Source organism: Gossypium hirsutum, chromosome D08 (assembly GCF_007990345.1).
Source record: "Gossypium hirsutum isolate 1008001.06 chromosome D08, Gossypium_hirsutum_v2.1, whole genome shotgun sequence".
NCBI classification, from domain to species: Eukaryota; Viridiplantae; Streptophyta; class Magnoliopsida; order Malvales; family Malvaceae; genus Gossypium; species Gossypium hirsutum.
Window position 1 is genome coordinate 23,574,153 of NC_053444.1, and position 14,604 is coordinate 23,588,756.

The window sequence follows — 14,604 nt, forward strand, 5'->3', positions numbered from 1 at the left end:
ATATCACTTCAATCTTTAAAAGTACATCATACTTTTACCCACGCTGCATGCATGATGCAGACATGGCCATGGAGTTAAAAGAAAATCTTATATTCATGTCGGGGTCTATCTGTCGTTTTATTCTAATAGGGATTTTCACTCTCCGCCCATAGTTTTCTGAAAGCAACATTGTACCATTCACAGTACCAAAATTATGAAAACTGCCACTCAAATGATTAGGTTTAAATAAAGTATTTGTGTTTAACTGAAAAAAAGAAATTTGATTTTTTTTCCAATCAAATAAATTGAACTTGAGTAACCTAATAATGATGCGAGTAGTTCACCAACTTAATCCAACTGAAAATTTTCAATTCAAACTCAATAGCAATCAAACACTAAAATTAAACTTTATCTTTTACCGACTAATTAACCTCAGTTATTAGTTTATTTCCATTTTGGTTACCGGATTCAAACTTTTCTTATTTTTTTATATTTTAGTTACTAATCTTATCAAAATTTAAAATTTAGGTTTCTCTTGCGTTATATTAATTATTAATAAAATACCGACGTAGTCATTTTTTATTGGCATTAAAATAAGTTTAGAACTTCAATATTTATAGGTTTTGTCAAGTTGATCATAATTAAAAAAAACAATAAATTTAACCCTTTAACTTTACATATTCTATTAATTTAATTATGATTTTAAATAAATAAAAAATAAAAAAATTCTAAAAAATAGATTGCGAAACACCCATACAAGAATTTTGATAACATTAATAATTAAAATGGAGTTTTTTGAATTTAAATGACAAAAACAAAAACATACTAATAATTGGATGATTTTTTTTCCTCGTAAAACCTTTAAAATAAAACTACATTGAACTTATGGTTATTTTTTAATGAAAGAAAATGCAAACTTTTTATAACTTGGGAGTTCAATTCAATTAGATTATACCCCTAACTTGCGAAGGTGGAATTAGTTCTCAGAGCCCATTGGAAGTTGGAACACAAAAAGTGAAAAAAAAACCCTCAAAAATCTCTCTCTCTAGGTCATATGATATTCAATATTTAGATTATAACGTAAGATTTATAGTGTTTTTAGAATTGAATTGGAATGGTTAGTTAGATTGGTTAAATATAGAATCAATTCAAAAGAGGTAAAAAAAATGATTGACTGACAGTTTATAATTTTCTAATGTTTTTTTAAATATATATATTTATTTTTTTATGATTTTTAATAATTTATTTGATTTAAAATGAACGAACCAATCAAATAAAAAACCAATGATCGCACTGATTTAACCACCAATCCGATCCCAAAAACATTATTGATTGCCATAGGCATGTCCTTAAACCGTGTCCTAATTTATGATCATATATGTGGCTAGAGCGTTTAGGGGATCATTAAACTTAAGGTTTTTTTTGAAGTTTTAAATTTTAAGTCTGAGTACTAATTTTAAACAAAGATTTAAATAGCTTCTTTTCTCCTCTTTTTAAAGTTTAATTCGACTTGACTTAATTTCATATAAAAGTTTGATAATTTTTGTTGGGAAAGTTATTTTTGCTCGTTCCATGTTATGTTATAACGAAACTATTTTTTTATTTGGGTCATCGACTTGGGCCTTGAATATGTTTTATTTGTGCTAAGTTCAGATCATTTGAATGTGGCATATTTGACAAAACTAGAAGCATGGGTCAACTGGGGTGCTAAGAACCCCAACTGAATTGTTTGAGGTGATTAGATGAATTGTTTGAGGAGATTAGATAAACATGAAAGTTTTATTATTAAAATGCTACTTTTTAGAGATAAATATCAAATTTATTCAAGAGAATTTTGGAGCAGTTGGAAGACTAGTTTATAAAGACTTTTATATGATAAATACTGAGAAAATTTGTAACACCCTCAACCCGATCCGATTTGCCAGATCCGGATCTTGGGAATTACAATGGATACAAAGACAAACTTAGTCTACTTATACGAATTACAATCAATTATGGCTTACTTAATTACAAAATTTCTATCTTGAATACATAAGCATGTACAAGAAGTAAATACAACTACAACACGTGAAAATACAATGATATTTGATTTGAAATTCTAATCTATTACAAACACCCCAAGTATGAAATTCTCAGTGAAAATCCATACTTTGAATGCGTCGCCAAGCTTGCTTTGTATGCATAATAACTCATACACCCTTTCCTTTGGCGTAGTCTTAGCATCGTTCCTCCTGATGTATACTCACATTCAACCTGAAAAAAAAGTATAAACTGGTGTAAGCTCATAAGAACTTAGTGAGAGAAACATCATTTACCCGCGCAATATTTTCTCATTGTTATTGATGAATCGTTATGACAATCTTATTGTTCTTGTCCTTCAACTTGTCTTTGGCGAATGCTTTTCTCAAATTTTGTCTTTCATTACTTACCCATCAACATCTTCGATGCATCACTTACATTATTCAATCTGATCTTTCATAAATCATTATCCATTTCTTTTCCAGAGGTCCATACAACTGAAATACTGTTACTCTTGCATACATAACTCTAAGCCATCGTTTTATCACAATTTGTGAATGGCCACGTACACAGATAGCATATAACCCTCCAAATATCAAATTTGGAATCCTTACTTAGAAAACACTTTTCTTATGTTAACTCGTCACCTCTCTATATCTCTTCAATTCATTATTCACAATTGAATCATGGTCTTATATATTACTTTACCTTAACCCATAGAGACACTGTGCCTTATTGATCTTTCTGGTCACTCTTGTGAACCATACTGAACGCTTCAAATAAATTTAATACAAAATCTGCCACAAGAATCATTCCTTTAGGGTACGCCAGTGAGAGCCTTACTATGATACGCCACAAGGGAACTGTTTTCAAAATTCACCATGTATGTCGTTCCTTCAGAGTGAGCCACAAGGGCTTTTTTCTCAAATTATTTCCACAAAGGCTATCATTGCAGGGTTCGCCACACAAGCTATCTATTGGGAATTATCCATATTTATGGAAAATCAAAGATATGGGTATCAAATAATGGAAAGTCAAAGATATGGGTATCAAATATTGGAAAGTCAAAGATATGGGTATCAAATATTGGAAAGTCAAAGATATGGGTATCGAGATATTGGCATAATAAAATCTGAGATATTTGCAATATATGGTCCCTAAATTGTAAAGTGACTTTGCAAGTTGATCCCTGAACCTCAACTATAAATAGGCATAACCATCTCTCATTCTGTATCTCAAACTTGCCATTCTCTACTTAAGGCATTGTTTTCTCTCTCTCTCTTTGTAAATTCTCACTTGTATTTTGGAGTGAAATATATTTGGTAGTGCCCGAGGACGTAGGCAAAATTTGCTGAACCTCGTTAAATTCTTGTGTTCTTTATTGTATTATTCTGCATGAATTGTGTGTGTAATTGTAGTAATTATTGTACTAAAAAATCACACTAAGTTCAATTCCCAGGAAAGAGAGGTGGATCGCAAGGATCGCTTAAGTACCAGGTCTTTCCTAGCCAGAATATCCCTCAATCGTAATTTAATAGCACAATAAATCACTACAACCACACACACAATTCATGCAGAATAATACAATAAAGAACACAAGAATTTAACGAGGTTCAGCAAATTTTGCCTACGTCCTCGGGCACTACCAAATATATTTCACTCCAAAATACAAGTGAGAATTTACAAAGAGAGAGAGAGAAAACAATGCCTTAAGTAGAGAATGGCAAGTTTGAGATACAGAATGAGAGATGGTTATGCCTATTTATAGTTGAGGTTCAGGGATCAACTTGCAAAGTCACTTTACAATTTAGGGACCATATATTACAAATATCTCAGATTTTATTATGCCAATATCTCGATACCCATATCTTTGACTTTCCAATATTTGATACTCATATCTTTGACTTTCCAATATTTGATACCCATATCTTTGACTTTCCATTATTTGATACCCATATCTTTGATTTTCCATAAATATGGATAATTCCCAATAATCTCCACCTTGAAGATTTGATTCGAGTAATCTTATCTTCACACAATTCTCTCTGCCTTTGTCAACAACACTTGATAGTGCCTTCTTCAACTGTTAAACATGCAGAATATTGATCAAGTTCAAACAATGTTCGAACTTGATTGTTGTTACCACCTTGGTCATCATATCTGCGGGATTATCTGCAGTCTTAATCTTCTGAAGGTGAATTTTCCCCTCATCAATAATTTCCCGCACAAAGTGGAAACGTACATCGATATGCTTTGTACGTGCATGATAGACTTGATTCTTTGCTAAATGAATAGCACTTTGACTATCACAATACACATTAATATGCTCCTGGACCAATCCCAAGGTTTTAACCATACCTTGTAACCAAATAGCTTCCTTTACAGCCTCTGTTACAGCCATGTATTCAGCTTCTGTGGTTGACAACGCAACTGTAGACTGCAGTGTAGACTTCCAACTTATTGGTCCTCCAGCAAGAGTAAACACATAACCAGTGGTTGATCTTCGTTTGTCTAAATCACCGGCATAATCAGAATCAACGTACCCAACAACACCTTTACCAAGTGTAGTATCCTGCTTGAACAGTAATCCAATATCCATGGTCTTATGAATATACCGTAGAATCCATTTCACAGCTTGCCAATGTCCTTTTCCAGGATTATGCATATACCTGCTCACTATACTAACTGCCTGTGAAATGTCGGGTCTTGTACATACCATTGCATACATCAACCTACCTACTGCATTAGAATACGGAACTTGCAACATGTATTCTCGTTCCGTATTCGTCAAAGGAGATAGTTGTGCAGAAAGCTTGAAATGAGAAGCCAACGGGGTACTTACAGGTTTTGTCTGCTCGTTCATGCCAAACTGCTGTAGTACCTTTTTCAAATACTGCTTCTGAGACAAGCTAACTCTATCATGAGCTCTATCTCTCCATATTTCCATGCCGAGAATCTTTTTAGCTTCTCCTAGATCTTTCATCTCAAACTCGAGATTGAGTTGAGTCTTCAATCTTTCAATCTCAACTTTGCTCTTAGATGCTATTAGCATATCATCAACATATAAGAGCAAGTATATGAAAGTTCCTTCTTGTAGCTTCTGAAAATACACGCAATGATCAAATTTACTTCTTGTGTACCTTTGCCCTTTCATGAACTGATCAAATCGCTTGTACCACTGCCTCGGAGATTGCTTCAATCCATAAAGCGACTTTGTCAGTTTGCAAACCCAATTTTCTTTTCTAGCAACCTTGAATCCATCTGGCTGAGTCATATAGATTTCCTCTTCCAAATCACCGTGTAAAAACGCGGTCTTCACATCAAGCTGAACTAGTTCAAGATCATATTGCGCAACCAAGGCTAGCAAAATCCGAATAGACGAATGCTTCACAACTGGAGAAACACTTCATTGTAGTCTATTCCTTCTTTCTGAGCGTAACCCTTTGCTACTAATCTAGCCTTGTATCGAATTTCATTTTTATCAGGAAATCCTTCCTTCTTTGCATATTCCCATTTGCATCCAATTGCCTTCTTTCCCTTGGGTAGTGTCACCAACTCCCAGGTCTTATTTTTATGAAGAGACTGCATTTCTTCATTCATTGCTTGCTTCCACTTTACACCATCAGGGTTACTTATTACTTCTGTGTAAGTAGAAGGAACATCATCATCTGTAATTGGAAGTGCATAGGCCACTATATCATCAAAGCGAGCAGGCTTACGAATCTCTCTTCTTGGCCTTCTATATGCAATTGAATCTTGTTGCTGTAGAGATTCTTGGGTAGGAACCTCTTCATCATTTGTCCCTTCAATATTAGCTGGATCATCGTTAACCTTTTCAAGCTCCACCTGCTGCAAAGTACTACTGGTTTTGTCATCCTTTTGTGAATCCTTGTACTTCAACATGGTTGATTCATCAAAAGTCACATCTCTACTGAAAACAATCTTCCTTGTATCAGGACACCAGAGACGATATCCTTTTACTCCATCAGTTATACCCAAGAATAATGCTTTCTTTGCTCTTGGGTCTAACTTAGATTCTTTTACATGATAATATGCAGTGGAACCAAATACATGCAAAGAATCATAATCAGTAGCAGATTTACCAGTCCACATCTCCATAGGAGTTTTTCCATTTATTGCAGCTGATGGCAAACGGTTAATTAGATGGCACGCATATGTAACTGCCTCAGCCCAAAATTCTTTGCCCAATCCAACATTGGACAACATACATCGAACTTTCTCCAGTATAGTTCGATTCATTCGTTCTGCCACCCTATTTTGCTGTGGTGTATCCCGAACAGTGAAGTGTCGCACAATGCCCTCATCTTGACATACTTGTAGAAATGGATCATTTTTGTACTCAGTACCATTATCTGATCGAAGTCGTTTGACCTTTCGACCAGTCTGAGTCTCCACCATCTTCTTCCATTTCAGAAATGCATCCAAAACTTCACTTTTTCTTTTCATTAGATACACCCATACTTTTCTTGAATAATCATCAACAAAAGTAACAAAATAGTGCATACCTCCCAAAGAAGCTACTTTGGTAGGTCCCCACACATCACTGTGAACGTAGTCCAGAATTTCTTTTGTATTGTGAATTGCTGAACCAAATTTTATCCTCGTCTGCTTGCCCAGAACACAATGTTCACAGAATTCCAATTTGCAAGAATTTGCACCTTTCAACAAGCCTTGCTTCGCCAAACTCTGCAAAGCTTTTTCACTAGCATGTCCCAATCGCATATGCCATAACCTGGTAGCCTCTGAATCTGCATCTTTCGTAAAAGCTGTTGATGTTGATCCAATAACTGTACTTCCATTTAAATAGTACAGATTATTCCTTCTTGTGCCTTTTATCACCGTCAATACCCCAGCTACTACCTTTAGTAATCCATCTCTCAAAGTGATTGTGAGCCCTTTAGATTCTAGGACCCCTAATGAGATAATATTTTTCTTCAAGCCAGGTATGTAGCGAACATCTGTCAAGACTTGAATTGAGCCGTCGTGATTCTTCAATTGGATTGTACCTACTCTCATTGTCTTACAAGCGCTATCATTGCCCATAAAAACAACTCCACCTTCTAGTTCTTTAAGACTAGAAAACCAGTCCTTATTAGGACACATATGGTAAGTACATCCCGAATCCAAAATCCACTCATCTGTATGACATGCCATTGCCATGCCAACCAAGCTAAAGTCTGACTTCTCATCATGCTCCGCTACACATGCATCAAAAATAGCTTTACCCTTTTGTAACTTAGGACAATTCTTTTTCCAATGCCCTTTCTCACGACAAAAAGCACATTCATCTTTGGCAGGTCTCCCTTTGGACTTACTCCTTCTACCAGATTTGTTGCTGCGCGAACGACTTCTTACTGTTAAGACTTCTGTAGTTGTATCTCTATGATCTTTTTTTATCTTTCTTTCGAGTTTCAGATCTATACAACGCACTACAGACTGCATCAAATGTGATTGTATCCTTCCCATGAAGCAATGTGGTGGTAAGATGATCATATTCATCAGGAAGAGAATTCAACAACAGTAATGCCTTGTCTTCATCTTCAAATTTCTCATCCAAATTTAGCAAGTCTGCTAAAATTTTATTGAATGAGTTCACATGGTCATTCATCGACATACCGGGTGCATACGTGAATCGATAAAGTTTCTTTTTCATATAAAGCCTATTTTTAAGACTTTTTGTTAGAAACTTTTCTTCTAGTGTATCCCACAACTTCTTCGCTAATGTCTCCCTCATGACAGAGTACTTCTGCTCTTTGGCCAAACATAGGCGAATTGTTCCACATGCCTGTCTATTGATCTTGGCCCACTCTTTGTCATCCATCTTGTCAGGTTTTTCTTCAAGGGCTATATCCAGCTCTTGCTGACATAAGACATCCAGGATCTCACATTGCCACATACCAAAATTATTGGTACCATCAAATTTCTCTACTTCAAATTTCGCATTGGTCACAGTAGTCTTTGACGATGACTTTTCCATTTTTTTCTCCTCAATCCCAACTACAGTACGTGAACAGTGCCGTGAACGATCGTATTTCCCAAGTACGAATCTAGCTCTGATACCAATTGTTGTGCGGAAGCGTGTAAAAGAGTAAAATTATTGTACTAAAAAATCACACTAAGTTCAATTCCCAGGAAAGAGAGGTGGATCGCAAGGATCGCTTAAGTACCAGGTCTTTCCTAGCCAGAATATCCTGAACGATCGTATTCCCCAAGTACGAATCTAGCTCTGATACCAATTGTTGTGCGGAAGCGTGTAAAAGAGTAAAATTATTGTACTAAAAAATCACACTAAGTTCAATTCCCAGGAAAGAGAGGTGGATCGCAAGGATCGCTTAAGTACCAGGTCTTTCCTAGCCAGAATATCCCTCAATCGTAATTTAATAGCACAATAAATCACTACACTATCCATTTATAATTCGCCACACATGCTTTTCTTTCATGTTTTACCACAAAGGCTTTTCTTTCATGATTCACCACAAAGGCTTTCATTTTCTAACGTGTTTACGATAAACTCACGTTATGTGAGGTTTGCCTATCATTGCCCCGGGACACGTAGAGAACCCCATAAGCTCCTTTTGGAAAGTGCCATGGCCATGGACTTTCCCTTTCAGATTTTGTATTTAAAGTCCCGACGGACCCCTTTGGACAATACCACAAATACAAGTATAGATTCTTAACAAAACATACTATATAGCATACATCTGACACACACATGCATGGTCATACTTCCCATCACATTACTTAAACTCATTAGATCTATACCAAATGAATCTATCATCCTTAGCAAACAAACATACAACCATAGATATCCTTAAATAATCTCTTATATAGTCACATATATAGCATACTTTTACTTGTTAGATTCATACAAACTATACATGCAAACCCCCAACAAACATCTAACTATACTTTTTTTTTCTGGTTTTTGTTTCATAATCCAGTCAAGTACCATGGAAATATCTCGTATGAATAGTATACATGCAAGAGTCAGTATGGAGACTCACCTGACAATCATCGATAGCAGCTTGAACTCTAGATCTAACAAGGAACTACAATAACCACTTGACATGGAGTAGTCATTAACAAAGATTCTAATTTGCAACTCCAACTAAGAGAGAAGAGAAGGTAATACTTTAGGTTTTTCTTAAGATTTGGATAATAGTGCTTCTTGAAAAAGAAAGAAGAAAGAAGAAAGAAGAAAACTCACTCTTTCTTTAACTTGATTATCCATTAATGTAACTTAAGTCTTTGTTGGGACTTAACAAATGTCACATCCTTACTGAATTGTCTTACCTAAAGGTCTACAACTTCTGAGAAACCTAATTGAGTATCCCCTTATCTTTTAATTATCTTGGTTCATATTCACTTGGTTTCTGACCAGCTTACCTTGCAACTTAACTTGTACAATATTACAGTAAAAGGGCGCACTATACTTTTGACGTGAACTCATTCCATCCATACTGTTTTACTTGGCTATATCTTATTCCAACTAACAGAGAAATCTGACATAAAACTTTTATTAACTTAAACACATAACTGTTTATGCCCACTCAATACGCCAAAAGATGTACTTAGGTGAATACTACTTTGCCAATCATACTGCTTTAGGGCTATACATCAAACCTTGCACCCGCCAGAATCGAGGTGTTATTAAATTAGTAGGATAATTTTAGATTTTAAATAGTAATTTAAAGCCAATCAAAATATTTGTTAGCTCGAAAGGATCAACTCAAGATCGCCAATAGGGAAGTTGAATTGGCCTTTGAGAAGTTATGGTGGAAGCAATAATAATTGTGCAACAAAGAACACAAGGATTTATAGTGATTCGACCCTAACTGTCTACTCCACTACCTTAGCTTACCACAACTAAGGATTTCCCCAAATTCACTAATTTGGTAACCTTTGAGGATAAAGTTTAACCTTGCAACTCCCTTAAGATTTATGCCTCAAAATCTTAAGATTGCACTCCCTTAAGGTTTCTACCCAAACCTTAAGAATTAACCCTTCCTCAAAGAAATAAATAAGCAAACTAAGAAGTAATCCTTACAAGATCAAAATGTTTTCCAATTAAGCACTAATACAAAGAAGAACACTTGAGCTAAATGATTACAATGAAAGCTCACAAGTGTTTACAAAAAAATGTATGAAAGAATTAAGCTCTTAGGTTGTTTTGATTGATCTTTAAGCTTTGCACATATCTCATGTTGTTGTAGGACCTTTGGAAGATGATATTTATATCCTCTAATTAATTTCCAACCGTTGTGGTTGTTGAGGAATTGAATATAGGCGTTGGGATGGAAATACCAGCTTATTTAATTCACCTGCAACATCGAGTATCAATACCTACTAAAAGGGTATCGATATTTTTTTGTAATTAATGCATATTTCAGTGACCATTAGAGCAAATATATTGATACCTGATAAAAAGTATCGATACTTTTTGAAAAGATATCGATACTTTTTGTCATTGTTTGAAAAATCATGAAAACAGAATGTCAAATTGGTATCAATTTTAGAATGGGTATTGATATCTTCAAAACTATTGATACTTGGCCAAAAAGTTGGAGCAAGCTTGATTAAAAACAGTTTTAACATGATTGAAAATGTTTGATTTAATTGAAACCATTTCAACTTGATTTTAAAAATTTGTTCTTAACTTTTATTCAAAAACACTTTAATTTGTCGTATAAAAATATATCATCAAATAAGGCTTAGTTTAACATTATTGTTGATTAACCACTCGAAGAGACCTATAAATAGGTTGTGTTTTGTGCTGCACATCAAGAGCCGTTTTGGAAGTGCCTTTGTCGACAGCTTTGTTGTGTGATTATTTTCTGAGTATCCTTTGGAGAGTTTATTGATTATATTATGAGGTATTTGGGGTGAGTGATTTGTAACAATTATGGTTGATACTGAGTTTGCAATTTCTTCGTGTAAGGGTAGATTGGGCTTAAACCAATAGGTGATCCTAACGATTGTCGAATAAAATCATTCACTAAGTAAGACTATGTAGACATAGAACCATTGTGTTTGAATTGCATAAAACCATTGTGTCTAAATTGCATTAACAAAGATCGATTGTGTCAATTCTTTCCAACTTTTTTTTTGGTGAATTAGAATAACAGGGTAAAGCCTGAACAACAAACACAACTAGCGCGACTTGATCCCAGGCTACACCTAGGGCGGTGAACACCCTTGACCATTAGGCCATCACATGTGGTTCAATTCTTTCCTGCTTTTATTATTTACGCGGCTTATTTTCGTTCTAACTGCGGTTACAACGAAATATTAAGAAAATTTTAAATAAAATATTGAAGAGTTTTGTTGTTTTTAAGAGTTTAGTTTAATTTGACTTAAGATTTAGCTAAAATTTAATATTAAAGTTATTTAAGAAAACAAGAATTTTCACATGCATTTTATACTGATGTTATATATAATAATAATTGTAGGAATAAGAAACATTATTACGACCCTACTTAGTTACATTATTGCATGCAGAATGTGAATCCTAGAAAATCATGAAGTGATAGAAAATAATTGTTGATTGCTTCATTGGTCGTACACAAAAACACACACTTGCGACAATCATTGAAAAATACAACTGGTCTACACTGATAGCTAGCCAGCTGAGCTCCAAATCCAATCCAATTGAGGTAGAAAGGGGAATTTAAAAGAAAAAGATGGACGACACCCTGTCATGTGGGCTTCGTCATTGCATCCATGAACCTAGCAGCCTGCAAATTCGTACAGACCTAATGAGCAACAGGCTTCCCATGGAATATAAGCATGAAATGAGATATAAATGATAAGTAACTTAACTTTGATTTAAACTAGAGAGAGCATGTGTAACCAGGAGGGGGTGTTTTCCCACAAGTGATGAGCAGCTGAAGAGCAAGCGGCACATAAATGTTAAGGTTGAGAACCTTTAGCTTCAGAGTGGTGCACAAGCAAACAGCAGCTTCCAGCTTAACAAGCCCTGCAAGGACTGGACAACATGCATTCACAAGTGGGTCACCAAGGCCAATGTGAACCAACCCTCCAAGCAGATCCACACATGCACCCAATTTCAATGTGTCAATGGGGCAAGTGGCCGACGGGCAAGGTTTCCCACTTGGTGGCTTAGTAATTATGGGAGGAACCACCGTCACCGGAGGGACTGTCACAGGGGGATTTAGAATGGGAGGGAGGTTGATTGGGGGATTAACAATGGGAGGGATTGTAATGGGGCCTTTAGGGGGCTTTGGTGGTGCTTTGCCAGTGCCACATGAACCACAACCAAGAATGGGAGTGGCGGAGGAAATGAAAAGCATGCAAATGAGAAAGAGAGGTGAGATTTTAGTGGACTCCATATTTTCAGTGTAGCAAGTTTTGTAGAGAAGTAGGAAACATAAATATAACAAGAGTGAAGAGTGGAAGAAAACAAAAACAGTAAGGCCTAGATGAAGCAGTATCACGTGAAGATGGGCAGCGCTAGTTGGCATTGCCAATCTATATTATTACATCAATCTATCAACTCATACATAATGCTACCCTACCCATTTTTCATTTTTTTGAGTTGGCCTTCACTTTGATTTAAATCTCAATTTTCTTTCAACTTCTTTCTTTCGAGGTGGTATTAAAATTTCCAAATTTATAAACTATAAACTATTAAAAAATAAAGGTCAAATTTGATTATCTCTAATTATTATATTTGTTTTTAATTTTGAAATAATAAAATTTAATAATTACAGTTTAAATAAAAAAACTAGATTAAAAAACAACTCACATATAATCAAACAACTAATAGCATAATTTCATCCAGCTAAATTATTTATAATTATAAAAGTCATTCTATAATATGTAAGCTACTAATTGCCACGAAGTTCTAAGTGTTTAGTGGCAGTTAATCTTGATCTTGACATGCAAACGGTAATTATATATTTTGAATAGGGTTAATATAAATTAGTACTCGATTTTGTTCTCTTCTATCAAATTAGTACTCACGGTCTTTTTGTTTCAAATTTGTACTCGAACTTTTTTCCCGTCCACTAGTTTGGTACCTGAGCCTAACGACGTTAAGATTTTGTTGACTTGGCAGCACTGGCCACTCGCACGCCGCCACGTATCGCATTCCCAAGACCCCTTTGACCCGACTCTTTGGAAAAAAATTTAAAAACATCATTAATTAAAATAACAAAAAATAAAAAAAAACAAATAAATGTTTTCCATCAGTTACTGAATCGATTGGAAAATAAATCTTTTCGATTGCTTAAGAAACCTCTTGGATTATCCTTGAAGATCAAAAGCCATATTTGATTTGATTTTATTCATATTGAATTCTTTCACCAGTCCCGTTTCCATTCTTCAACGTTTGTGCGAGAAAGACTTTCGATTCCATCCTTCAGCCATTTGAGGAACCCTTTTGATTACCTAGCCATCTAAAAAATTCTTCACCATCTCATTGAAAGAATCTTGTTTCATCATTAATTAGTCAACCCTTTTGATTACCCAGCCATTTGTTGTATTCGAATAAAGATTTCCATACTTTCTTCATCGATTATAGGTATTTTACTCAACCTTTCTAGTTTTTTTCTTCATCATCGAATACTCAACATAACTTTTAATTGATTGGATAACTTTTTTTTACCCATATTGAATACTCAACACTTTTTTCCCCATTCGATGTGCTTTTTTGTTGTGTGTGTGTTTTTTTTTAAAATAGAAACTTTTTATTTTTGACTCATTCTCAGTAAGTGAAAATTTATTTTGGAGAATATTTGGTTTTCTGGTTTAAAGAAAGTTTAACAAATTTTATTTTTATAATTGATTTAGATATTTTATTGACAACTTTTTATTTTTTTGTTTAGATATTTTATTCATATTATAATTGATTTCAAAATTTTGTTTTTGTTGGCATTCGTGTGTATGCAGAGAAGTCCATACTGTTGGGAATTTTTTTCGAGCGTTAAACAGATTGAGGTTGAAAGGTCAATCTGTTATGTATGTATGTTATGTATATTATTGTTTATGTATGTCTATTATGTCTGTTATGAATATTACTATTTATGTATGTCTATTATGTCTGTTCTGAATATTACTGTTTATGTATGTATGTATGTATGTATGTATGTATGTATGTATGTATGTTATGTAGTATATTATTGTTATGTATGTATATTATGTATGTTATGTATATTACTATTTATGTATGTCTGTTAGTATGTTATGTATGTATATTATGTATGTTATGTTTATTACTGTTTATGTATGTATGTTATGTTTATTACTGTTTAAAATATGTATGTATATTACAATTTATATAATGTATGTGCAGTGTTTTATAATGTCTTGGGATAAATGTGTGGTGCAGATGCATTTGGGTGGAACTTTTGTTGCAAACCTTTGTGCAACCTATATTGGAGGGGAAGTGCTGCAATGGGATTTTGACCTAGATTTCTTGTGTTATTACACTTTGTGTGAGATGGTAGTGGAAGCAAGATATAAAGCTGTGAGGAACTTTGTATATTGTGAGGGTGGGATAGATTTTAGTAAGGGATTGACTGTTTGCTATGATAATTCATCATTGTTAGGAAATATGCCCATATT

The 14,604-nt window shown here is 34.4% G+C and overlaps 1 protein-coding gene across 1 annotated transcript; it reads right to left on the reverse strand.

Moving 5' to 3' along the window:
- Positions 1 to 11,543: 11,543 nt before the first annotated feature.
- LOC107912413 (36.4 kDa proline-rich protein) lies at positions 11,544 to 12,480 on the reverse strand. The gene is made up of 2 exons (XM_041099255.1): positions 11,839 to 12,480; positions 11,544 to 11,753 (listed from the first exon to the last, which is right to left on the reverse strand). Exon 1 carries the CDS (start codon positions 12,366 to 12,368, stop codon positions 11,850 to 11,852), a length of 519 nt encoding a protein of 172 aa, XP_040955189.1. The 5' UTR covers positions 12,369 to 12,480; the 3' UTR covers positions 11,544 to 11,753; positions 11,839 to 11,849.
- Between the last annotated feature and the right edge of the window lie 2,124 nt (positions 12,481 to 14,604).